This window comes from Leucoraja erinacea, chromosome 27 (genome assembly GCF_028641065.1).
Source record: "Leucoraja erinacea ecotype New England chromosome 27, Leri_hhj_1, whole genome shotgun sequence".
In the NCBI taxonomy this organism is placed as follows: Eukaryota; Metazoa; Chordata; class Chondrichthyes; order Rajiformes; family Rajidae; genus Leucoraja; species Leucoraja erinaceus.
Window position 1 is genome coordinate 6,932,807 of NC_073403.1, and position 23,756 is coordinate 6,956,562.

At 45.4% G+C, this 23,756-nt stretch overlaps 1 protein-coding gene across 5 annotated transcripts; it reads left to right on the forward strand.

The window, feature by feature from the left end:
• Window positions 1-763: 763 nt before the first annotated feature.
• scrn2 (secernin 2) lies at window positions 764-22,640 on the forward strand. Of its 5 annotated transcripts, none has more exons than XM_055656944.1 (9): window positions 764-866; window positions 3,185-3,395; window positions 8,301-8,482; window positions 12,900-13,099; window positions 15,835-16,050; window positions 16,930-17,095; window positions 18,694-18,874; window positions 20,465-20,670; window positions 20,805-22,640. In XM_055656944.1, the coding sequence occupies exons 2-8, from the start codon at window positions 3,222-3,224 to the stop codon at window positions 20,621-20,623; spliced, it is 1,278 nt and encodes a 425-aa protein (XP_055512919.1). In that variant the 5' UTR covers window positions 764-866; window positions 3,185-3,221; the 3' UTR covers window positions 20,624-20,670; window positions 20,805-22,640. The 5 variants fall into 5 exon arrangements, with proteins under 5 accessions (XP_055512919.1, XP_055512915.1, XP_055512920.1 ...); XM_055656940.1 differs by having other exon boundaries at window positions 20,465-20,666; XM_055656941.1 differs by lacking the exon at window positions 764-866 and adding an exon at window positions 1,283-1,427 and having other exon boundaries at window positions 20,465-20,666.
• The last annotated feature ends 1,116 nt before the right edge of the window (window positions 22,641-23,756 follow it).

Below are 23,756 nucleotides of genomic sequence, written 5' to 3' on the forward strand. Positions count from 1 at the left end.
TTTAGAAACATAGAAAATAGGCCCATCGAGCCTGTCATCCAAAATCAGTGCCCAGTTCCTGCTTGCTCGCCATATCCCTTGATTCCATTAACCCTAGGAGCTGTATCTAACTCTCTCTTGAAAACATCCAGTGAATTGGCCTCCACCGACTTCTGTGGCAGAAAATTCCACAGATCACAATTCTCTGGGTGAAAAGGTTTTTTCTCATCTCAGTCCTAAACAGGCTACCCCTTATTCTTACACTGTGATATCTGATGGTATTGTGATTCTCATTAAGCTGAATAAGGTCATAAGTGATAGGAGCAGAATTAGGCCATTCGGCCCATCGTCTACTCTGCCACTGCCATTCAATCATAGCTGATCTATCTTTTTCTCCTAACCCCATTCACCTGCCTTCTCCCCATTACCCCATGATCACATTGAATGGCGGTGCTGGCTCGAAGGGCCGAATGGCCTCCTCCTACACCTATTGTCTATTGACACCGGTACTAATCAATGTACGAATCTTGAACGGGTTGATATCTACGACAGATTCTCAGATAGAGTTGATCTCATGTTCCTGTCATCTGGTGCAGCTAATATACTGGAGATAGACACGAAATGCTGGAGTAACTCAGCGGGACAGGCGGCATCTCTGGAGAGAAAGAATGGGTGATGTTTCGGGTCGAGACCCTTCTTCAGACTGAGCAGGCAGAGTAAACCAGTGAGTGGGTAATTGCTAAATAAAGAGGGTATGATTTCCGAAACCACTTGTCTGGGCCCGAAAGGGTTAACTTTACTTCCACAGACACTGTCAGCTGACCGAGGGAGCGAGAGAGTGAAATGCACTAATCGGAGCGCAGTGGTGTTGGGACTATCTAAGCGAGGTAAGGAAATAATTTGGGTTAACGGCGGAATATCACCCTCAGCCTTCCACCACTAGCTGCTGGGGAAATATAATTAGACAGTGTCCCAGTAACTCGAAGTAACAGAGGCGTGTTGCGCGGCTATTGCAAGGTGTGTGGGGTTTGCAAGGCCGGGCTGGTTCTTAACATTTTATTGCCGCGCTCTCTTGTGCGTTTTATTGCAAAATGTGGTTCTACTGGTGTTAATTGCAATCTTGCAACTCCCTCGATGGAAGTATTTGGGTTGAAGGTTACGAGCTGATTGTCGTGGACTGGGGTGAAACTGCAAACAGCTGGAAACTGACACCGGTATGTTACTGTAGCCATTGAGCATTGATACATTGAGGATTGATACAGTCACACTTCCGGCCGTGGTTTGTACACAGACCCTGTTCTCTGCCAACCTTGACAATCTCCTTCCCTCTTCCCTGGATCCGGTTCCACTCAGGAAATTTGAGGTGTAAATCAGGATGCCCCTCCCAGTGTAACGGGGAGAATACTGCGCCGTGGGAGGTGCTGCTTCAAGGCTGTACGTTGAACGAGGTAGCTCTCAGGAACTCTCCCAAGCCTCTATTGTAACGAGATCAGGGGAGTTCTTTACTGTTTTCAAACGACTATTTATACCTCATCGTATTTCATCCGGTTGTTGATTCATGTTCCTGCGTCTGAGGCTGTTGCTGTGGGCTGTTTGATGATTGTATTTCCTACAACAGCGACAAAAAAAATGGCACTTAATTGGTTTTAAACCCCCGAGGTTCAATAAAGTACAACAATAACGCAATCTTATTAATTCCGTTTCACACTGTGTTTCTTGGGTGGGGCCTGTCAGTTTCCCGGGGCTTATCTGATTGTAGGGGCGCCGTTTACTGTTGTAAATTGTTAAATGTGCTTTTTATTTTTTTTCAAGTTTTCAAACGTTGTATGGCGACATGGCGTGTGATGCAATGATGTCATTGCTTTTGCCTGGGCAATGTTGTCTCATCAAGCTGCCAGAAAGACACATTTTCCTTAATTGAATCTTAAAAGGTTAGCGTCAGCAAGGTTTGTAACTGTGGGAGGTATCTCACCACTCCTTGTAGTCTGAAGAATGGTCTCGGCCCGAAACGTCACCCATTCCTTCCATCCAGAGATGAGGCCTAACCCGCTGAGTTACTCCAGCATTTTGTCTATCTTCGGTTTAAACCAGCATCTGCAGTTCCTTCCTACAATTTGTCACGTGGACAGGATTGCTTTTTCCTGACAACTGGCTAAGGGCAGTTGGTAGAGTTTTTGCCACACAGTGCTAGAGACCCGGGCTAAATTCCAGCCTTGGGGTTCGATGTTGACCTTGGTTGCTGCCATTGTGGAGTTGGCATGTTCTCCTTGTGACCAGCATGGGTGTCCTCTGGCTTTCTCCCACATCGCAAAGGTATGTAGGTCAATTGGCTTCTGTAAATTGCCCCCAGTGTGAGGGGAGCAGATGTGTGAGTGAAATAACATAGAATTAGTGTGAACGGGTGATCGATGGCTAGCATAGACTCGGTGGGCCGAAGTGCCTGTTTCCATGCTGTATCTTAGGATCAATCAACTGGGCACTCGGTTGATTATAACTACCTTGGGGAAACGGCCCACGTGATAAGTAAGGACATTTTGAAGTAATTTTATTGATGCTGTGGCACCTCAGCCTCTTAGGAGAGGAAACCCATTCATTCCAGAGTAATTTTTCAAACGTATTTCAAACAATATTTTAATGTAGATGACATAGTAAAATTTCACAAAGTCGAACTTGAGTTGAAGTTGGCATTGGTGGGTCACCTTGAGACACTCTATACGTTCTAGGAGCAGAATTGGACCATTTGGCCCCATCAAGTTTACTCCACCATTCAATTGTGGCTGATTTATCTTTCCCTCTCAACCCCATTCTCCTGCCTTCTTCCTATAACCCCTGACTCCCTTACTAATCAGTCATTCGCAATCCTATGGGAGTGCTAGCCAAGAATCTCTCGAATCTCTTCACCTTAAAAATATCAATTGACATGACGTCCACTGCTGTCTGTTGTCACTTCATTGTTGAGGAGGATCCAGAGTTATAAACCAGGGGCAATAAAGGCCTAATGACTAGCTTGGAGGAGGGAGCAAGAGACTGGACATTGCACAAGGCTAACGGAATCAAGGGATATGGGGGGGAAAAGCAGGAACGGGGTACTGATTTTGGATGATCAGCCATGATCATATTGAATAGTGTTGCTGTCTCGAAGGGCCTACTCCTGCACCTATTTTCTATGTTTCTAAATCCTTGTGTTTCAATCCTATGCTTGTAGGTAATACAGACCTTGGGGTGACGTCCTTCTTCACAGAATGGAGGCCGCCACTGGCAATGTCCCCTCTTCCTGTGACTGCTTCGTTGCACTCCCACCGGCCACCGAAGGGAAAGAAGTGATTTTTGGGAAAAACTCGGACAGACCACGGGAGGAAGTCCAGGAAGTGGTCTACTTTCCTGCAGCTGAACATGCAAAGGACTCCAAGGTAGAGGTAAGAGACTGGACATTGCACTTGATTAGCTACATCAGCTACATCTGGCCAACATCAGATTAGCTACTTCCAGGTATCGAGAGCCAAGAGTGTGTAAGAAGGAACTGCAGATGCTGGTTGAAACAAAAAGCTGGAGTAACTCAGCAGGACTGAGCATCTCTGGAGCGAAGGAATGGGTAGCATTCTGTGTCTATCTTTGATTTAAACCAGCATCTGCAGTTCTTTCCTACACATTTTGACTCCGGTATTGTGGTTCTGGCAACATTTAGCCTTGTTACTGATCTCCCTGCCATACTCTGACTCATCTTTACCTGTTATCCCTTCAACAATGGAGATATTGTGCACAAGCTTAAAGCTTGGAGCTCTACAGCAGTGGGTATATAGAGAGAGTAGAGCAGGGGAGTGAGCATGCCACAGTAAAGTATATAAAGACTCTGGCAATCTTATTGATTCTAAACAAAAATAAATGATGGTTGCAGTCAGCAGGTAGATGCATTAGCATGTTGTAGTTTGCACCATGCATTTCTTCTTCCCTTGTGGGCTTTTAGATGGGCACATGGACATGCAGGGGATGGAGGCATGTGGATCATGTGGGGTGGAGGTTTTAATAGGAACCTGAGGGGCAATTTATTTTCACACAAAATGTGGGGGTGTATGAAACAAGTTGCCAGAGGGGGCAGATGAGGCAAGGACTCTCACAACATTTAAGAGTTTTGGACAGGTTCATGGCTAGGGCAGGTTTAGAAGGATATGGGCCAAACACAGGCTGGTGGGACTAGTGTAGATGGGGCAAGTTGGGCTGAAGGGCATGTTTCCACACTGTATGACCAATAACTCTGAAACCAAAGAATGGCCGTTTGTTTCAAACTCATGATTGAACTGCAGAAGCAGAGGTAGGTTAATGTTTCAGTAAGCATAATAGTGATGTAAGTGCAGTAGAAATACATGTATCCCTCTGTCACTCAGTAATGTATCCTGTATCGCAAATATTTCTGCTTGATCTTGAGTTGCCTGCTGACCAACAATCTATTGATATCGGCCTTGCTGATACTCGAGATAGATTTGAAGTGTCACAAAGACTTGTGACTTTTTTTTAGAGATACAGGCTCTTTGCCCTGCCGTTTCCTCGCCGATCAGTGATCCCCACAAACTAACACAATCCTACAAACACTAGGGATAATTTACTGTGTTTAAGAAGGAACTGCAGATGCTGGAGAATCGAAGGTACACAAAAAAGCTGGAGAAACTCAGCGGGTGCAGCAGCATCTATGGAGCGAAGGAAATAGGCAACGTTTCGGGCCGAAACCCTTCTTCAGACTATTTTACCCAGCCAATTTTACCCAACCTACAAACCTGCACATCTTTGAAGTGTGGGAGGAAACCGGAGCACTCAGAGAAAACTCACGGGGAGAGCGTACAAGCCCGGTACAGATAGCACCCATAGTCAGGATTCTCTTGGTAAAGGTAGCAACTCTACCACTGTGCCACCATGCCGCCCTTCTGTGCGAAAGAATATCTCTTCAGAAATAGCTAGTCCTTTATCCCAAGAGTATCCTACTTCTAGACTCGCCAGCCAGAGAAAGAGGCAGCTTGGGAATATTCTCTGCCAATCCTGGCAGAATCTTCTTGATAACATTCAAGCAGCAAGTCTTTCCACAGACATGCAAACGCCATTATACTTGGCAGTAGGACAGTCGGAACCATAAATGTTATCCACAGTCTGCAAATTGGGAATTAACTAGTTTTTGCTCTTGAAATCTGGAATATGGTCTCAAGGTTTGGAAGAGCTTTGAGGGAAAGTATGCGAGAGTTGGGCAAGAGTATGAATTGGTTGTGTGTGTGTGTGTGGTTTGACAGGGCCACATGAAATATATTATAAATAACTTTAGGAGAAGTGCATTTTTGGAACAAGGCAGCGTTTGAATGGAAACAAATAGGGGCAAGAGGTTTGAGTCTAATGGCTTTTCAAGTAGCTTTCATAAAGTTGGCTGCAATTTCTATCTATTTATTTATTTATTTTTTTATCATCTAATATCCAGATGTAGTTAATCTTTTTAGTTTGGAGGTCAGGCATGGAAACGGGCCCTTTGGCCCAGCAACTCCAGGCTGGCCACTGATCAACCGTTTTACACTTGTTCTGTGGACGGCATCGTCGGGAGCTCGCAGGTCACAGGTTGGTGCCTGTTTTCCGGAGCTCCCGCGGCAACAGCTGCATCCGCTGGACTGGAGGGCGGCAGCTTCGACCACCCCGGGCCGCGGAGCTTGAACCGGCCCGTTCGCGGAGCTCGGATGAGCCGTGGGACTGACTACCATCGCCCGGTGGGGTAACAAGATATCGCCTCAGCGCAGAGGGAGAATAAGGAGGGAAGAGACGGTAGCTTTAAGACTTTTGCCTCCATCACAGTGAGGGGGTGCCTGGTGAAATCACTGCGGTGGATGTTAATTTGTGTTTATTGTGTGTTTTGTTGTTTATTATTATATGTATGGCTGCAGGCAACGACATTTCGTTCAGACCAAAAGGTCTGAATGACAAATAAAGGATCTAATCTAATCTATGTTAGCCCACTTTTGCCCCCACTCTCTAAACTAGGGGCAATTTGCAGATCCCATGTCTATGGGATATGGGGGGGGGGGTAAGACTGGAGTACCGAGAGGAAACCCACTCGGTCACGGAGAGAACGTGCAAACCCCACACAGACAGTACCCAAGATCCAGATCAAACCTGGGTCTCTGGCGCTTTGAGGCAGCAACTATACCAGCTGTGCCACTGTGACGCCCTATCTCTCCTCACCTCCTCTGAACAACAGCCTTGCAGATCAATGAGAGTCGATGTGATATGCGTTACCCCATTAATATTTCATGTTTATTTTAGAATATTTCTTCCTGTTAGATTAATGGAGATGGATCCATTAAAGTACCACTTAAAATAAAATGGAGCAATTTACAGTAATCTCATTAAACAATAATGTGCTGTCACTGTTAGTATTTTCAAGTTCTGATGTATATTAATGACTCAATAGAGATCTTAAGTTCAAAACTTTCTTTGTACCACTTTCATTTCCTGTACATCTTATTTTTTGGCAATAGTTCACTTATGCTATTGCTGGTTAAGAATGCTTTTATAGTTTGTTCTGTGGCACTAATGCGGCTTTTCATCCTGCTATATGAAAGAATACACGTACCAGTTTTCAGTACTCTTAATTAGTGCCTTTTAATATCATAGATCGTTGCATTTTAAAAATTAATAGCACTTGAAAAATGTCCAATTTCAGACATTTTCAACATCAAGGGCAGGTAGTCTTGCTTTGAGGTGAATTACAGTCATAGAGTGATACAGGATGGAAACGGGCCCTTTGGCCTAACTTGCCCACACAACATGTCCCACCTGCCCTCATTTGACCCATATCCCTCCAAACCTGTCCGATCCATGTACCTGTTTCTTAAACATTGGGATAGTCCCAGCCTCATCCACATCCTCTGGCAGCTCGTTTCATATCCCCACCACCCTTTGTGTGGAGAAAGTCACCCCTCAGATTCCTATTGAATCTTTCCCCTTCACCTTAAACCCATGTCCTCTGGTCCTCGATTCACCCACTCTGGGCAAGAGACTCTGTTGAGGTGCAAGTAGAATTTCAATTCCGGCACAGATTTGGGTTTCTCCTAATTCAGGGGCAGTCTCTTCCCAAGTGTAATCAGACATCCGAACCATCCTATCACCAACTAGAGAGTGGTCCTGTCCACTCATCTACCTCATTGGAGACCCTTGGATTATCTTCAATTGGACTTTTCTGGACTTTATATTGCACTAAATGTTATTCCCTTCATCCTGTATCTGTGGACTGCTTGATTGTAATCATATAACCATATAACAATTACAGCATGGAAACGGGCCATCTCGGCCCTTCAAGTCCGTGCCGAACCCTTATTCTCCCCTAGTCCCATTTACCTGCACTCAGACCATAACCCTCCATTCCTTTCCCGTCCATATACCTATCCAATTTAATTTTAAATGATAAAATCCAACCTGCCTCCACCACTTCCACTGGAAGCTCATTCCACACAGCTACCATTCTCTGAGTAAAGAAGTTCCCCCTCGTGTTACCCCTAAACTTCTGTCCCTTCATTCTCAAGTCATGTCCTCTTGTTTGAATCTTCCCTACTCTCAATGGGAAAAGCTTATCCACGTCAACTCTGTATATCTCTCTCATCATTTTAAAGACCTCTACCAAGTCCCCCCTTAACCTTCTGCGCTCCAAAGAATAAAGACCGTTATTATGTATAGTCTTTCTACTGACCAGATAGCACGCAATAATAAAGCCTTTTCACTGTACCTCTAATTTTATGGCCCATGGCACTAATTATTTCACTGATTATTTTTTAACATTGCCACAAACTTTGCTGTTAAATACCTTCATTGGAAATAACATGTATCTATCATGGACCAATGTGGTCACTAAAATGGCAGAGGCTGGAATCTTGAATAAAAGAGTATTTGACACAATCTAAAGAAAGGTCTCAATCTGAAAGGTAACCTATCCATTTTGGTCAGTAGATTACCTTGTTGCAATCCATGTGTTGTATTTGAAGATGGACACAAAGCTGGAGTAACTCAGCGGGACAGGCAGCATCTCAGAAGAGAAGGAATGGATACTGTTTTGGGTCGAGACCAGGCCAGTCTGAAGCAGAGTCTCGACCCGAAACATCACCCATTCCTTCCCTCCAGAGATGCTGCCTGTCCCGCTGAGTTACTCCAGCTTTTTGTGTCTATCTTCGGTTTAAACCAGCATCTGCAGTTCCTTCCGACACATGCGTTGTATTTCTTCACTTGCATGCCCACTGTGCAAAAGGCAAAGAATGGTCCATGCTTGCTTCAGCGTTATGTTCCCTTGTTATTTTATTGAACAGTGCACGTACATTGAAATCGATCAGGTGGAGAAGACGCACGCAGTGATTCTCAGCCGCCCAGCCTGGCTATGGGGAGCAGAGATGGGCGCCAACAAGCATGGCGTCTGTATAGGCAATGAGGCCGTGTGGACCATAGAACCTCTAGAAGAGAAGGAAGCACTGCTTGGAATGGACCTTGTCAGGTAAAGGCTCCTGTTCTAGTTTGTATTGCATGGTATGAAGTCCCTTGCATTTAAATATTGAATTACAATACGATTCAATTTATCTGGTAAGCAAATAATTTTATTTGTAATTTTTACTCTTTTCACAACCTGGGCCAGCATTAATTTGCCCTTTAGACGCACTCATCAGCTTCTGCCTTCAACCTTCCTCATGCGCAAAGGGAGTTTGAGGATTTGGACAGGGTGATACATTTCAAGTTAGGATGGTGGGCAACTATAAAGGGAACTTGAGAGTGATTAGTTTATTTTAGAGATACATTTACCTGACCAGGTCCATCTGATTCCATGGCGACCAACTATCACCGACATCAGTTCTATCCTGCACACTAGGGACAATTTGCAGAAGCTACAAGCCTGTTAGAAAAAAACTGCAGATTCTGGTTTAAACCAAAGATAGACACGAAATGCTGGATTAATTCAGCGGGACTGGCAGCATCTCTGGACAGAAGGAATGGGTGACTTTCGGATCCTGAATGTCTTTGGAAAGTGGGAGGAAACCAGAGCACGTGGAGAGAACCCATGCAGTCACAACGGCCTGTTGTCAGGGCAGTGTTGCAGGGTCGGCCTGGCTAAACGTAGCCATAGCAACCTCGTGGTCCAGCAGAGCCCCAGGCTGTTGCAGGGCCTCCATCTTTGTAATGTGCCTGTGGTTATATATGGCCACAATGGAATGTGGAGAGAAAGTTATGTTTTGGGAAGAACATTAGCAAGCCAACTGATTTGAGTTCAATGTTTCTTGGCCATGAATGAGCATTTTAATTGTATTTAATTTCACAGCTCATCATAATGGTATATGAACTCGTTGTTAGACTTCTAATCCACCAATACCTAAATATCAGCCAATGTAAAACTACCCTTCCTGTTACTTGTCTGTAAATAAATTGAAGTTGGTTAACACCTGTGTTTAAAAATAAATGAAAGAACATGCTTCAAGCTTGTGAAAAAATCTAATTTGAACCAAGTCTTTATAAGAACTTGTTAAAAAGCATTTACTTGCCAACAATAAAAGCTTTTACAAGTTGTTATAAAGACTTAAGATAGACACAAAAAAGCTGGAATAACTCAGTGGATCAGACAGCATCTTTGGAGAAAAGCAATAGTTGTCGTTTCAGGTTGAGATATTTCTCGAAGTTTGGATGAGGGTCTTGACCCGAAACGTCACCGATTCCTTTTCTCCAGAGATGCTGTCTGACCTGCTGAGTTACTCCAGCCTTTTGTGTCTGGCAGCATTGCCAGTTCCTTCCTACACATTCTGTCTTCTGAAGACTTGTTCAGAACTGAAAATGTGCACCTACAGGTGGAACCAAGGAACTGCAGGCAAGACCCGAAAAGCAAAGATCTTGGAGCAGAGCAAGATAGGCCACTCCTACGAAATACAATGGGCTGACGTGTAGTACGCTACGGAGGGGATCCTGGGCATTTTCCCCGCCCATTTTAGTAACCGGAGCCTACCCGACCCGACTCGCAGTGTAATCAATGTTGCAGGGCAACAGTTTGTGTGTGTGTGTGATATAGGGTTAGATTCATAATTCTGTCAGTTCATACTTCTTGTCAAGAATAAAATTTGACTCTGGTAATTGTATTTTTTAATGTTTTTTAAATCATTTCTTTTTAAATGGCTCACAAGCAGTGTTTGAGTTGATTTTGTAGTAACCAGAACCTACCCGACCCGACTCGCAGGGTAATTGACATTGCGGGGGAAGTTTTTGTGCGTGATATAGGGTTAGATTCATAATTCTGTTAGTTCATAATTCTGTTAATTCTTGTTAAAGAATAAAATGTTTATAAACACACATGCATGAATGTGATATAGATGTATATAATCATATAACACACACAATTATATTTATTCTGATCCAACGATGAACTTTATTTCAGACTAGACAAGGAACATTGAATAAGAAACATTGTAAACCTCCCCACAACTTCACACACACTAGGCCTTATCCCACCCCTCTACTCTCCCCTATGCCCCGCACTCCCCGCTGCCCCGGGCCCCGCACTCCCTCTCCCCGGGCCCCACACTCCCTCTCCCCAGGCCCCGCACCCCCGCTCCCCGCACTCCCGCTCCCTGCACTCCCCCTCCCCCGGGCCCCACACTCCGTCTCCCGCTGCAGAAACAAAGATCCGATCTTTGGCCGGAAGCAAGATGGCGGAACAAGATGGCGGGGGCTGGTTGCTAAAATGGGTCCTATAATTACCCATGAATCTGCCCATGAGCGTACTACACGTTTGCGTGAGAGTAACCCATCTTGCTCTGCTCTAAGATCTTTGCCGAAAAGTACTTATCCATAGGTACACAAAAATGCTGGAGAAACTCAGCGGGTGCAGCAGCATCTATGGAGCGAAGGAAAATGGGCAACGTTTCGAGCCGAAACCCTTCTTCAGACACATGAAGAAGGGTTTCTGCTCGAAACGTTGCCTATTTCCTTCGCTCCATAGATGCTGCTGCACCCCCTGAGTTTCTCCAGCATTTTTGTGTACCTTCGATTTTCCAGCATCTGCAGTTCCTTCTACTTATCCATGTTCTCCAGACATACTGTCTGACCTGTTGAGTTACGCCAGCACTTTGTGTCCTTTAGTGCTCCTTGCATGATCAGTGCTAGACAAATCTTGGTTGAAATCAGTGTTCGGAGTGGCGGCGCGGCTCTGGCTGCAGCGGCTTACCGGCGGTCCCGTTGTCTTTGTGTTTTTTATGTTGTTTATTTTGTTTGGTTAGTCTAGTTTTTTGGTTTTAGCTTGTGTTTTTTGGGGGGGGGGGGGGGGTTGAAACGGGGTTTGCAGTCTCTCCCTGCGGGGGAATACGACCTTTTTGTCGTATTCCCCTTCTCTGCCTCCGTCTGCGCTGAGGCCTAATGGAGCTGACGACCTCGAGGCTCCGGAGGCAGAGCCCGCCAGGACTCGCCCTGAGCTCGCTCCCGTGAGGGTGGTCCGGCTAAGGGCTGGAAGAGGCTGGGACGCTCCCGTGAGGGCGGCCAGCCCGAGGGTGGAACGAGGCTCCCGTCGGAGCGGCCGAGCTCGGGAAGGTGCGGCGCTGGCAGCCCGAGGGAGGTTCGGCGCCCAAGTCGGGGCGGCCTGGTCCGGGGGGAGAAGTGACGCCCAAGTCGGGGCGGCCCGGTCCGGGGGGAGAAGTGACGCCCAAGTCGGGGCGGCCCGGTCCGGGGGGAGGTTCGGCGCCCAAGTCGAGGCGGCCCAGCCCGAGGCTGAAGACGGCACAATACTCACGTGAGGGTGGCTGGGACGGTGTTCTGGCGGCGGTGGCCTGAGTCCGGGTTTCAGCCGCGGGCCAGCAGCTGTTTCTGCAGGACTGGTGGGCAGCAGCTTCAACCACCCCGGGCCGCGGTGTTGAGCCGCGGGACTGTTCTTAACATCGCCCGGGGCGGGCGGGGGGGGGGGGGGGGGGGGGCATCACCCCAGCGCAGAGGGAGAAGAGGAGGGAAGAGACTGCGACCTAAGACTTTTGCCTCCATCACAGTGAGGAGATGCTGGGTGGACTCACTGTGGTGGATGTTAATGTGTGTTTATTGTTGTTTTATTGTATTGTATTATATGTTGACTGCTGCAATTTCGTTCAGATTTCTGAATGGTAATAAAAGGCTATCTATCTATCTATCAGTAACATTATGTGGAGCACAATGCATTGATGTTTATCTGGGACTTTATAAAGAGTATGACATATAGAATTCTCCCCAAAGCAACCATTTTGATGGTCCGAAGCGCCTGTTTCCGTGCAGTATCTCTGAACATAACAGGGTGGTGCAGCGGTAGATTTGCTGACCTACAGCGTCGGAGACCATGGTTCGATCCTGACTGGATTATATCTGTACGGAGTTTGTACATTCTCCCTGTGACCTGCGTGGGTTTTCTCCAGAAACTCTGCGTTCCTCCCACTCTTCAAAGACGTACAAGTTTGTAGGCTAATTTACTTTGGTTAAATTGTCCTTAGTGTGTGTAAAAAATGAAATGAAATGATTCAATTTATTGTCATTGTCAGTGTACAGTACAGAGACAACGAAATGCATTTTTAGCATTCCCTTGAAAGGGAGACACAGGGCGTCGCGGTGTGCCCGCGCCTGCCGCCGTAATTACATTCCATTACAGGCAAAGGTGGGTGAAGTGTCTTGCCCAAGGACACAACGACAGTATGCACTCCAAGCGGGATTTGAACCGGCTACCTTCCGGTTGCCAGCCGAACTCTTAGCCCATTGTGCTATCTGTCGCCTGGGATAGTGATAGTGATCGCTGGTCGGCGTGGATTTGGTGGGCTGAAGGGCCTGTTTCTGTGCTGTATCGCTAAGCTAAATTAATTTCCTTTTGTAAATGGTATAGATTGTATCCTGTGTCTCTCTTGACTTCTTATTCCTCATTCTTCTACTAGGCTTGGGCTGGAGAGAGGTTCCACTGCCAAGCAAGCACTGGACGTCATTACTTCCCTGGTGGAGCTCCATGGCCAGGGAGGGAACTGCAAGGAGTCCCAGGAAGCATTCAGCTACTACAATACGTTTCTAATCGTGGACCGAGGGGAGGCCTGGGTGCTGGAGACGTCTGGGAGATACTGGGCCGCTCAGCAAATTACAGGTTAATTATTCATAGTCATGGAGTGATACAGTATGGAAACGGGCCCTTCAGCCCAACAAGCCCACACCAGCCAACATGTCCCAGCTACACTAGTCCCACCTGCCTGCATTTGGTCCATATCCTTCCAAACCTGTACTATCCATGTGGTGCCTTTAAGAAGGAAGTTTAAAATCAATTTAATAAATCCACAGGTTCATAGTCATTCGGTTAATAAATCGGGCCATTTGGCCCAACAAGGCCGCATCAACCATCCACGTGCACCAATCCTACTAATTCTGTGTTACTTAGAAACAAATTCTCGAGCGTGTTCACCTAAGCCTCTATCGGGTTTAGAAATGTCTTGAAATTGCTTCTTGCTGGGGTTACTTGAAGTTGCAATCTGACGGAACGGATTGTTTCTGTGTGTGAAGGCAATGTGGTAAAATTCGTCCCACATTGTTAAAACGTCATGTTACGTAGTTGGGTTTACAAAATCAAGATGCTGGTGTCTTGGTGTAACCTGTTTAAAGTGTAGTTATTGAACACTACTGGGGCAGTTTCTTCCCAGCAGTTATCAGGCAACTGAACCATCCTATCCCAAACTAGAGAGTGGTCCTAGCCTACCCTCTACCTCATTGAAGACCTTCATACTATCTTTAATCGGCCTTTACTGGACTTTATCTTGCACTAAACGTTATTCCCTTTATCCTATATCTGTGGACGGCATTATTGTAATCATACCTAGTCTTTTTTGCTGACTGGATAGCACACAATAAAAGCTTTTCATTGTACTTTGGTACATGTGACAATAATAACCTGTTCATCATGTAGCTAATGGATTTTCTGAGATTTTCTGATATTGGCTCTTCCTCTGAGGTTTCCAATTTTATAACTGTGATCCTGCAGTATTTCACCAGGAACATCATTCGTCTCTTAATGTGTAAGAAAGAACTGCTGATCCTGGTTTAAATCTTTTAATTAATATTTGTGCACCATTCACAACTTGCAATATTGGGAAGCGATGATGAGTACAGGCAAATGCTCATCCAAATTCTGTTCTTTATTTTCCATCCACTGGAATCTTAAAAATGCATAATGGCTGCAGGAAGATTGAGTTCCAATTTGAAACAAAACCAACACGCACTCCTAAGTGCATTATGTGCCCTACTTTGTACCTTTAGTTTCGAGACCCAGCATGGAAATGGGCCCTTCGACCCACCAAGTCCATGCCAACCATTGATCACCCATTCACACTAGTTCTATGTTATTCCACTTTCTCATCTCTTCTCAACACACTTGGAGCAATTTACACAGGCCAATTAAGATACAAACCCACACATCTTTGGGATGTGGGAGGAAATTGGAGCACCCGTAAGAAATCCACATGGTCACAGGGAGATCATGCAAACTCCACGCAGACAGCACCCGCAGAAAAGCTACATGGTGACAGGGAGAACGTGCAAACTCCACATAGACAGCACCCGATGTCAATATCCAACCACACCCGATCTTTATTGAATTATTTGATCTTGCCCTGAGGTACAGTAGACTTGGTGTTAACATGCATTGATGTAGAGGAGGAATGCTCAACCCACATGTATTGATTAGGTAGGCATCCATGTGTTCATGAGCAAGTAATTTAGCATATGACTAAAGCCAAAATTATGCCTGTTAATTAAACAGAAAATGCAGAAATTCTTGCCAGGTCAGGCTGCCTCTGTGGAAAGTGAAACACTTGACATTTCAGATGGACATTTCACTCCTTTTCCACAGATGCTGCCTGACTTGCTGAGTGTTCCCTGCATTTTCTGTTTTTATTTTGGTTTTCCAGCTTCGGCATTGTTGCCTTATATTAAATGACATGCTCTCTGAAACTGCTGAGGGATTAGCTGTTTGAACTAGGCGTGACTGATGAGGCAATTAAGCCATGATTGATTTATTGTCCTCCTTGGGCTACGCGATCTCCCTCGCGCTCAGGCTGCCTTGGACAACGCAATTTCCTGGTATCTAAACATGTTAACTTCCCTTCCCATTCCCATTCCCATATTGCCCTTTCTGTCCTGGGGCCTCCTCCATAGTTAAAGTGAGGCCACACGCTAATTGGAGGAATAGTAACTTGTATTTTGTTTGGGTGGCTTGCAACCCAGCAGTGTGCATAGTATCCTAGTATCCCTTCAATGTTATCACCTCTTCCCCAGCCAACAATGGGCCATTATAGGCTCCATCCTTCCTTGCCCATAAGTTGGCAGCCTTGCTTTGTTCGGGCCTTTTCTTACCTCCAATCACCCTCTCTCCACAACCCCCCTCCGCATTAATTCTGAAGAAGGATGCAGACCTGAAACGTCACCCATCCTTTTTCTCTAGCTATGCTGCCTGACCCGTTGAATGACTCCAGCACTTTGCGTCTATCTTCAGTATTACATCCTGCGCATTCTCCCAAGAGTGTCTTCCTCGGAAATGAGGAGGCCTTTAGTTCTTTAGTCGGAGTGTGGTGAATCTGTGGAATTCATTGCCACAGAAGGCTGTGGAGGCCCAGCCGGTGGATACTTTAGTATGGGTGTCGGGGGGGGGGGGGGGGGGGGGGGGGTTATGGGGAGAAGGCAGGAGAATGGGGGCTAGGAGGGAGAGATAGATCAGCCATGATTGAATGGTGGAGTAGACTTGATGGGCCGAAAGGCCTAATTCTGCTCCTGTCACTTATGAGGAGAGCGAGTACCCAGTGCCTTTTATGCTCCTGTGCTCTTTATACTCTACAGAAGGTGCCAAAAATATCTCCAATCAGCTGACCATCACCACGGAAATCAACGCGGAGCATCCCGACCTTCGGAATTATGCCCAGGGTCAGGGATGGTGGGACGGCGAGAGGGAGTTCAACTTCTCCCAGGTTTTCTCTCTGGCCAACCCGCCAGCGAGGATGGAGGCGGCAAAGGCTCGTTACTCTGGAGGCTGCGAGCTGCTTCACAAGCAAGAAGGTGAATAAGGCCCAAGCGCCCAAAAGGTAGCTAGCTCACTATTGCATGTGGGAGTCTTCAGGAATGTGAGGTAAAGCTCAATTTACGCTGGTTGAATGCAGACGTATTTATTTGGTCTCCCAATCTTTGCGCACACCGAACGGCGTGGTTGGTAAAGTTGGGAGGTGAAGAACTCCGAGAGTCTCTGCGAGCATTGTGCAGCTAGGACACAGGGCAGAGATGGTAGAGGGTATGGTATCAATGACGCGACCTAATACAGCCATAGAGTCAAACAGCGTGGGAACACACAGCCGAATTCAGAGGCATTTCTGGTCGTGGTCATTGAAATAGTATTCTAGATTCCGTGCTTCTGGATATTCATTCAAGAGAAACATGCGGCGTGAAGCTGGAGGCCATGTAGTCATAGGGATACAGCGTGGAAACGGGCCCTTTGGCCCAACTTGCCCACACCGACCAACATGCCCCATCTACACGAGTCCCACCTGCCTGTGTTTGGCCTGTATCCCTGTAAACCGGCCCTATCCATGTGCCTGTCCAAATGTTTCTTGAACGTTGCGATACTACCTGCCTCAACTACCTCCTCCGGCAGCTAGTTCCATACACCCACCACCCTCTGTGTGGGAAAAGTTACCCCTTGGATTCCTATTAAATCTTTCCCCCCCCTCACCTTAAACCTATGTCCTCTGGATTTTGATTCCCCTACTCTGGACCCGAGATTCTGTGCATCTACCGATCTATTCCTCTGATGATTATGTACACAAGTCTATCAACGGGTCACTCCTATCAATAAGTGTGCGTTAAAAAAATGATGCAATGAAAATGTGATTTGCTGCGTGTCTACGTGAGACTAAAGGCGATTTGTGTTTTGGGTCACTGTAGGTAGCATTAATGCAGAGACTATCATGGACATCCTACGCAATAAGGAGACTGGGATCTGCATGGACTCTGGAGCATTCTGTACCACGGGCAGCATGGTGTCCATCCTGCCCCAAGACGATGACTTGCCTTGCGTGCATTTCTTTACAGCAACCCCTGACCCATCAAGGTCAGTAGGCCAGTGTTGGTGAACGCACTCTGCAACAGGTTTTCTTTACTTGTGCATATAGTATGTTTTTATGTGTAGGAAGTAACTGCAGATGCTGGTTTATAACAGAAGATGGACACAAAATGCTGGATAACTTAGCAGGTCAGGCAGCATCCCTGGGGGGAGGGGGAGGGGGGGGGGAAGGAATAGGTGACGTTTTGGGTTGGAACCGTTCTTCGGACTCGTATTCTTCAGTGGCCTTGTATAGTGAGCGGCGCAGCTGATAAAGTTGCTGCCTCTCAGCGCCAGAGACCCGGGTTCGATTCTGACTCTGGTGCCGTCCATGTGCAGTTTTCGCATCTCGCTGTGACCGCGTGGATTTCCTCCGGGTGCTCCTGTCGCCTCATCCCACATCCCAAAGACGTGCGGGTTGGTACGTTGATTGCCCTCTAAATTGTCCCGAATGTCTATGGAGTGAATGAGGAAGTGGGATGACATAGATTGATTTGACTGGGTGATCAATGGTCAGTGTGGGCGATGTGGCCTATTCCCATGTGTATCTTTTAATCAATCAACTTTGGCTGTGCAAAAATTAGCACCAGTGCATTAAAGTGTAGCCTCGAAGGATCCAGGCATCTGACAGATATCTTACTTTTTACTACAGCAAGGGTTTCCAACCTGGGATAAGTTTTGCCTACTCATGGGGTCAATTTGTTGATTCTGAATTTGTACATAATATTTTTTCTCATTGACTGACTGTGTTTGGTTCTGGTATACCGGTATCTGTTCATCATTAGTTGTCCATAAATAAGTGAAATAACATTGTTATGTGCTATAAATGTTGCCTGGGGTAAACGGGACAAAAAAGGTTGGGAGCCCCTGGACCAGAGGTTAGACCTCGAGCATCTTTGCTTGAAAGTGAAAATGGATCAAAAATGAGTAAAAGCTAAGTGGGCGGAAATGTAGCACTGATCTCATTTAGTGGGTTGCATAATGGATTAATAATGTCTGAACTGACCTGATTATCTTGAAAGATTATGCTGAAGAGGCACAAAGTTTAAAAAAAAAAAAAAAAAAAAAAAAAAAAAAAAAAAAGTTTTGCGTACCGTTGTTCTTGTATATGAGGGAGTGGGAGCACAGGGAAGATGTTATGCTTATTTAGTACTATCATCAGTGATCTTGCTCTTTCCCCTTTGCATTGTGTCGTTTTATATATAAGAGACTCTCCCTTGATTAAGCCACCAGCATAATCAAGGATGAATCACACCCCCAGTCACTCCCTCTTCTCCCCTCTCCCCTCTCCCATCAGGCAAGAGGTACAGAAGTGCAAAAACATGAAAATATCTCCAGATTCAGGGACAGTTTTCAGGCAACTGAACCAACTAGAGAGCGGTCCTGACCTCCCATTTAACTAATTGGAGATCCTCGGACTATCTTTCATTGGACTTTTCATCTTGCACTAAACGTTATTCCCTTTATCTTGTATCTGTACACTGTGGACGGCTTGATTGTAATCATGTATAGTCTCTGCACTGACTGGATAGCATGCAATGAAAGTTTTTCACTGTACTTTGGTACACGTGTCAATGAACTAAACTAAATAAACTTTTTCTGACTAGATCCGTCTTCAAGCCCTTTATCTTCATTGATGATGTGACACCCGTTCCTATGGTGATTTCTCCGTATTATGGGGATGAGGATCCTGTCCGGAAGCATCCTCGGTTCCAGAGCAGTCGGGATCGTCGGCATGAGTTGTACAAGGCACATCAGCATGCCAAAGCCACCATGGAGAGTGGGCAGGTACCGTTGCTTCTAATTCAATGATACTTTATTGTCTCGTGTACCTCGGTAGAATGGAATGCTTTGTTTTGCATCCAACATGCCGAAGATAGACACAAAACGCTGGAGTAACTCAGCGGGTCAGACAGCATCCCTGGAGAAAAGGAATGGGTGATGGTTATGAATAGTCAAGATGTCAAGTCTTCAGGTCGGGGTCAGTTTGGGGGGAGATCCCACACCCCGCCACGGGTACCATGTGATCCCGTGCTACCTGATCCACGGTCGGATAGTCGGCGACTAAACTGTCTCCCCCCACCTGGTTTGCCAGGTGAGGAGGGGGCTGTGGCACTGTGCCAAATCTTAAATTCATTAAGATGTTACAAAGTGTTATTCATTATAACCATATAACAATTACAGCACGGAAACGGGCCATCTCGGCCTTTCTAGTCCATGCCGAACACTTATTCTCCCCTAGTCCCATCTACCTGCACTCAGACCATAACCCTCCATTCCTATCCTGTCCATATACCTATCCAATTTGTTTTTAAATGATAAAATCGAACATGCCTCTACCACTTCCACTGGAAGCTCATTTCACACAGCTACCACTCTCTGAGTAAAGAACTCCCCCCTCATGTTACCCCTAAACTTCTGCCCCTTCATTCTCAAATCATGTCCTCTTGTTTGAATCTTCCCTACTCTCAATTTAAGATGTTTCAATGTTTTTGGAAAATAGAAACATAGAAATTAGGTGCAGGAGTAGGCCATTCGGCCCTTCGAGCCTGCACCGCCATTCAATATGATCATGGCTGATCATCCAACTCAGTATCCCGTACCTGCCTTTTCTCCATACCCCCTGATCCCCTTAGCCACAAGGGCCACATCTAACTCCCTCTTAAATATAGCCAATTAACTGGCCTCAACCACCCTCTGTGGCAGAGAGTTCCAGAGATTCACCACTCCGTGTGTGAAAAAAGTTCTTCTCATCTCGGTTTTAAAGGATTTCCCCCTTATCCTTAAGCTGTGACCCCTTGTCCTGGACTTCCCTAACATCAGGAACAATCTTCCTGCATCTAGCCTGTCCAACCCCTTAAGAATTTTGTAAGTTTCTATAAGATCCCCTCTCAATCTCCTAAATTCTAGAGAGTATAAACAAAGTCTATCCAGTCTTTCATAAGACAGTCCTGACATCCCAGGAATCAGTCTGGTGAACCTTCTCTGCACTCCCTCTATGGCAATAATGTCCTCCCTTAATTTTCAAGGGAGCATTGGAACTGTGAGATTCATGGTAGCACGAGTCTGATGTTGAACCATCAGGAAAACTATTCTGCACTCCCGTAATTTTCTAATTTCACGACTTGTTGTATCTGCGTACAGCCTGGTTGTACTTGTGTAGAGTACGATGTGATTCTAATTGGATAATAATTCACGAACAAATGCTTTTCACTGTACCTCTGTTCACGAGGCAATAAACCAAACCAAAGAAACCCTGTGGTGTAGAGTTGGATGGAGAGCGAGGGAGCACTGTAGTAAGAAGATTGCAGAGCCATTCATTTGACTCTGCTGGCTAATGCTGTTATAACATTATAATGCTGGCTTCTTCCCTTTCAGGAGCAGGGTGAGAAGTTACACCAGACTATGCAGAGCCTTGAGAGGCAGGGCCTGCAAGCTATCAAGAGCATGTTGACCAGTGGAGGGTCCTTTGACCCAGAAGAGATGGCAGATTTGTTCTTCGACTGTGTTGACACGGAGATCAAGTTTTATAAATAGACCACCCCCCTCCCTTCTGAGGTGTCACTTCGCAACTCCTACCGTAGGTACTTTTATACTCTTGGTTTCAATCTTAAAATCTATCTCTTGCTCAGAGTCAGCACTGGGACTATCACTCAGCGATTGGAAAACCTCTTCTGTTTGCCCCTCATAATGTTTTTTTTCTAATATTGATTTTCAGATATTGATAACTGCCAGACTGATGACCTGCAGAAGCAAAGGGAATGGGTGCCTTCCTTGGAGCCATTAGTGTCTGTAGATCACGCGCGCGCGCGCACACACACACACACACACACACACACACACACACACACACACACACACACACACACACACACACAGTCACATGCCCAATGAATTCACTGTTGTATTGATTGTTATCTGAGCCAATATTGCCATTTGCTGCTGCTATTCTTAAGAGATTGCCTGTGAGCCGACTGGTGGCCAACCTGTCTGAAGTATTCAACGGTGAGCTAACTTATGTAGCGTTGATTTAATTTCTCCTACCCCTTCAGTTTTACCTGTTTCAATGTCCTTCTGATGCCCCATTACTGGGAATGATTCGACATACAGTTAAATGATAAAATTATGTAGCATTTACTTTATTTCCAGTTTAAAGGGACCTTGTATCATGGAGAAAATCATGTACATTTTCAGAATTAATTAAAAGGAAAGCATAATCTACTAAATTGCTGCATAATCCTGTTTATTTTAAAAATATATATTTACTGGCGTCTCTCTGTCTGTGGTCTGAGGGATGAAATTTCTAGTACATTTATATTTTACCTTGTAATTAAAGACCGCCACCAAGAAGAAAAAAAAACATTTCCATGACTTCAGAGATGCATTTGTAGCTAGAGTTTGGTGAGAAACACCAGGTAGTTTGAACCGAGTCTGTCCGAGTGGGCAGTGATGGGTGGTGGGGACGCTTGGAGATTTTTGGGGAGAGTTTTCCCCACTGCAGAGGCAGGAGAAAATGATTTGCCAATCATTCCCAAGTTTTGTCCCATCGCTACTTCCCATCATGATGACATAGTGTTGACATTGGAGGTTTTGGAGCATCCAGGGTGGCACGGAGGAGCTGCTGCCTCACAGCGCCAGAGACCCAGGTTTGATCCTGATCTCCAGTGCTGTCATTGTGGAATTTGTACCTTCTCCCAGTGGCTGCATGGGTTTTATCCGGGTGCTGTAGTTTCCACATTCCAAAGACAAGCGGATTTATAGGTAGACCAAAATGCTTGATTAACTCAGCGGGACAGGCAGCATCTCTGGGGAGAAGGAATGGGCGACGTTTCGGGTCGAGACCCTCTTCAGACCCCTCTCCGGTGGGTTTATAGGTTAATTGGCTTCGGTAAATTGTCCCTCATATGTAGGACATAGAACTGGTGAACAGGTGATCGATGGTCAGCGTGGACTCAGTGGGCCGAAGGGCCTGTTTCCATGCTGGATCATTAAACCAAACTGATTATCTTGATGCTTGAAAGTTTATCATATCAACACAGAATATTAAATTTATTGATCCTCAAATTGAAAACTGTGATGCAGAAACAATACTTGAAATGATTTTCATGGAATTTTAGTTTGTTGTGCTCTTTAAAATGAAATGATGTTGTATTTTCTTGCTTCCACCCTTCATTACACTTTCTCATCCAATCTGGTTTTATACGTCCAATGTATGAGCAACCCATATGAAGAATATAATTTCATCTTTCCTCATGAATGTATCAACTTTCATCTGCTATCTGAGCTTTTTAGCGCAGTGGGTTTATACTGGACTGATATGGTTTGAATTGCAAGTTAATACACAGACTAACGGGTAGCAAATCTCCAAATGTCTGCTTCAAACTAATGTTTGAGCCAATGATTTCAAGGGATAGCAGTATGGACCAGATGTGGGTACATGTTCAGTTTAGGTACATGTTCAGGTTATTCTGTAGTCTTCAATATTGTGAGCAATTCTGGTGAATACATTTCCATTTATGCCTTTCTGAATGTGAAATAAAGAAATGTGTGATCTAATACTCTGCCAAGTTGGTGAATTTGTGGTGTGCACTTTTGTAGATTAGGGAATTGAGTTAAAATGTGTTCAGAGATCAGCAGTAGAGCAAGGCGATTCGGCTGTCGGCTGTATTATTTATGGTAGATAATTAATAAAGTATATGAATGATTCTTGGTAGAATATCAGTGTGTTCATAAAATATACCTTGCTTTTTTTTATTTTTAAAAGTGCTACATTACTTCCTACCTCGAAAATGAGACGGTGACCCTGCTACTGAACATAGCATTGTGGACTAAAACTGATCCACACACAACATTCATCTATTCCAAATGGTACCTAGTGCCATAGATTCACCCCACTACAGAGGAGAAACATGTTAAAATTGCATTGGATTAATTTGTTATTGTTTTATCTATGAATCCCCAATCCGGTCTCTATCCTGTATGGTAAAGGTTTCTGTGCCATTGGAAATCTTAAAGGACAGCTATTGGGTTGTGCCTCAGTCTTCTCTGACAGAAAGTGTTCCTACCCAATTCTATTTGCTATAAACCTATCAGTTTTATTGCTCTTGATCAGGGGCGGCATGGTGGCGCAGTGGTAGAATTACTGCTTCACAATGCTAGAGACCCGGGTTCAATCTTGACTACGGTTGCTGTCTGTCTGGAGTTTGTACGTTCTCCCCGTGACCTCGTGGGGTTTTTCTGGGTGCTCTGGTTTCTTCCCATAAAGACGAACAGGTTTGTAGGTTCATTGGCTTCAGTAAAATTATAAATTTTACGGTAGGAGAGTGTTAGTGGGTGGGGATTGCTGGTCGGCACAGACTCGGTGGGCTGACAGGCCTGTTTCTGCACTGTATCTCTGAAGCTTGAAGTCCAAAGCTGATGAAGTAGTTTGTGCCAATGAAGTCTTGCAAAGTGAAAATTGCAGGAAGGACTATGGGGACTTGGGACTTGATAAATGAATTTCAAGGTGTCAGAAATGTAGCAGCTTAAATAAAGAGTAATATCTACAATGGAAGCCCATGGCAGAAACGTCAGTATGGAAATGGGAGGGTGGAGTTAAAGTGTTTAGCAACTGGGAAACCAGGTAGGTTTAGGCGGACTGAGCGTAGGTTTTCAGCAGAATGATCGCTGA